Below are 2,254 nucleotides of genomic sequence, written 5' to 3' on the forward strand. Positions count from 1 at the left end.
TTGGATTTTTTTAAAAAAAATAAAATCATTTAGTGAAATCTTTATTAACAATTGTAATGCAATTTTTATTTTGGCCAATCAAAAAAAATTACCAATATTTAATACGATTTTTTGAAAAAAAATAATTTGCAGAAAATTTTAAAAAAAATACTTTAATAGATGCCTTATTTTTAAAAAAAAAGGTAGAACAAAAGAATGTACAGAAATCGCTGTCAACACAACGATTTTTCTTTTAAAAAAAAACTCTCACTAAAATTACTACCTACATAGTGATTTTAAAAAAAAAAATCATAAAAATGCTGGTGTCGCAGTGATATAACTTTTTTTTTTAAAAAAAAGAATTCGCTAAAATCGTTGCATTGGCAGCGATTTTCTTTTATAAAAAAAAACAATATGGACAAAATTGCTGATAGATTAGCAACAATTTTACCCTTTTAGTTAGAAAAAAAATTAATGTATCCATTTAAAATTTTTGACAATTTTTTTACCCTTTAAACTTCCAACTCAGCTATAGTTCTACTTCTTTTAAATAAAAAAAAGTTTTATTAAAAAAGACATTCTAAATAGTACACAAAATGCCATAAATACCTCCACATGCATCCAACTAATTAATAACACACACATGAGGTTGGCAATTAACTTCCACTTACAAAAACAAATTTGGAGATCAACCAATCATTCCCAAAAATAATTGGATTTATCATTCACATATGGTAAGGTTTCAATAATATATGCATTTTTATCATTATCAAGATAATAAGTGGAATATAATCTTTTTATCTTTAATCATATATTTTTCATTTGAGCCTTTGAATTGAAAATAAATTAATATTTCCTTTAATAAATTTTACATTATTTAAATATGAATTAATCAATATTTCAACATATACATCATATATTGAAAAAACGGTACACTAAAAATTACAAGTTTATTACATGCATTTAGATTCAATACATATATGCTTATTGTATTACTACATCTTGATATAGTATAATAGCTAATCTGTTTTAATTTTTCACTTTTTATATATAATTACTTACATTTATCTTTTTTAGTAAACATAACAAAATAAAATCACTTTATAATATTGTCAGTATATATAACTAAAACTGATTAAATTTTCCTCAATTTTGATTTAACAGGAAAAGCAAGGGGAGTCAAGTAACCAAAGCCAAGATATGGGTGAAATTAGTAGTAATTCATTTTCCTTAAACATGATTAATAATAATAATCAAAGTCCTCCTCCATCACCAACTCCATTTTTCAAATTTAGAAACATTAATCAATTTTCTAAAACTGAGGCACATCCTAATGCTCTCAAAAACATTAAAAATTATCCAATTTTATTAGCCTCTATTACTGAAGCAGCCAAAAATTATGAAGATAATAGATTAAGTCTTAATCGTAGGTCAATCTCAACCATTGATTTTAGAAATCATCATGATCTAATGGACCACAAAATCTCTAACATATTTAGCTTTGAAGATACTAGTTAATTACTTAATGGTAAATTTTGCCTTTTGATCTGATCAACTGTATTGGACCTTTAATTAATAAATTGAATTGATGCACTTAAGTTTTCTATTCCTTTTGCTTGCTTTTTTTTTTTTTTATATAACAAATTGATTGAATTATTAATCAATACATTACTTATTCCATTGTTATTCAATATTTGAGAGTCTTATAATTCTAAAAATACTTTTAATATATATTTTTTACATAAAGGAACAAAAAATAAAGCTTATTAACATTATACTTAATATGTTGATTTTGATATCACAAGCACCAAAATTGAAGGATTAAAATGCAACCATTCCATTAATTAATTAGAAATGTTGCTCCTTTTTTTTTGTTTAATTTAATTGTTTACTCGTGTATTTGTTTCAAAAATAATGTTATTTTGATTGTGTGTATTATTTTAATTAATTACTTGATGAAATAAAAAAAATACAACATGCAAAGATTTTGTGACATACCTAAATTACTGACTAGTAATTTGTTTGTTTTTGGGGGGGCAATTAACAAGTTTTCTTAATAAGGTTTAAGTCATAGACGATTTCTTAAAATGTTGTCACTGTATTTATATGCGTAAACATCTTAAATAGAACTAGTATTTATCAAACAATTTCTTATGAAACTAATTAAGTAGACAGCTTTAAAATTGTATTCTTGAGAACTTCACTTCACTGCTATTTTAGTATGTAGCTCTGGTTTTTTTTTTCACTTTTAAATTTTTTATTTCAATTTATAAAA

General features: G+C 23.4%; 1 protein-coding gene across 1 annotated transcript in view; it reads left to right on the forward strand.

The window, feature by feature from the left end:
- Positions 1 to 1,587, forward strand: part of LOC107016886 (probable serine/threonine-protein kinase At1g09600) — an 8,719-nt gene extending 7,132 nt beyond the window's left edge. Inside the window, exon 7 of the mRNA XM_015217208.2 lies at positions 1,144 to 1,587. Coding sequence (XP_015072694.1) covers positions 1,144 to 1,497 — 354 coding nt within the window. The 3' untranslated portion in view covers positions 1,498 to 1,587. The remainder of the gene's footprint in view (positions 1 to 1,143) is intronic.
- The last annotated feature ends 667 nt before the right edge of the window (positions 1,588 to 2,254 follow it).

Source organism: Solanum pennellii, chromosome 4, assembly GCF_001406875.1.
Source record: "Solanum pennellii chromosome 4, SPENNV200".
In the NCBI taxonomy this organism is placed as follows: domain Eukaryota; kingdom Viridiplantae; phylum Streptophyta; class Magnoliopsida; order Solanales; family Solanaceae; genus Solanum; species Solanum pennellii.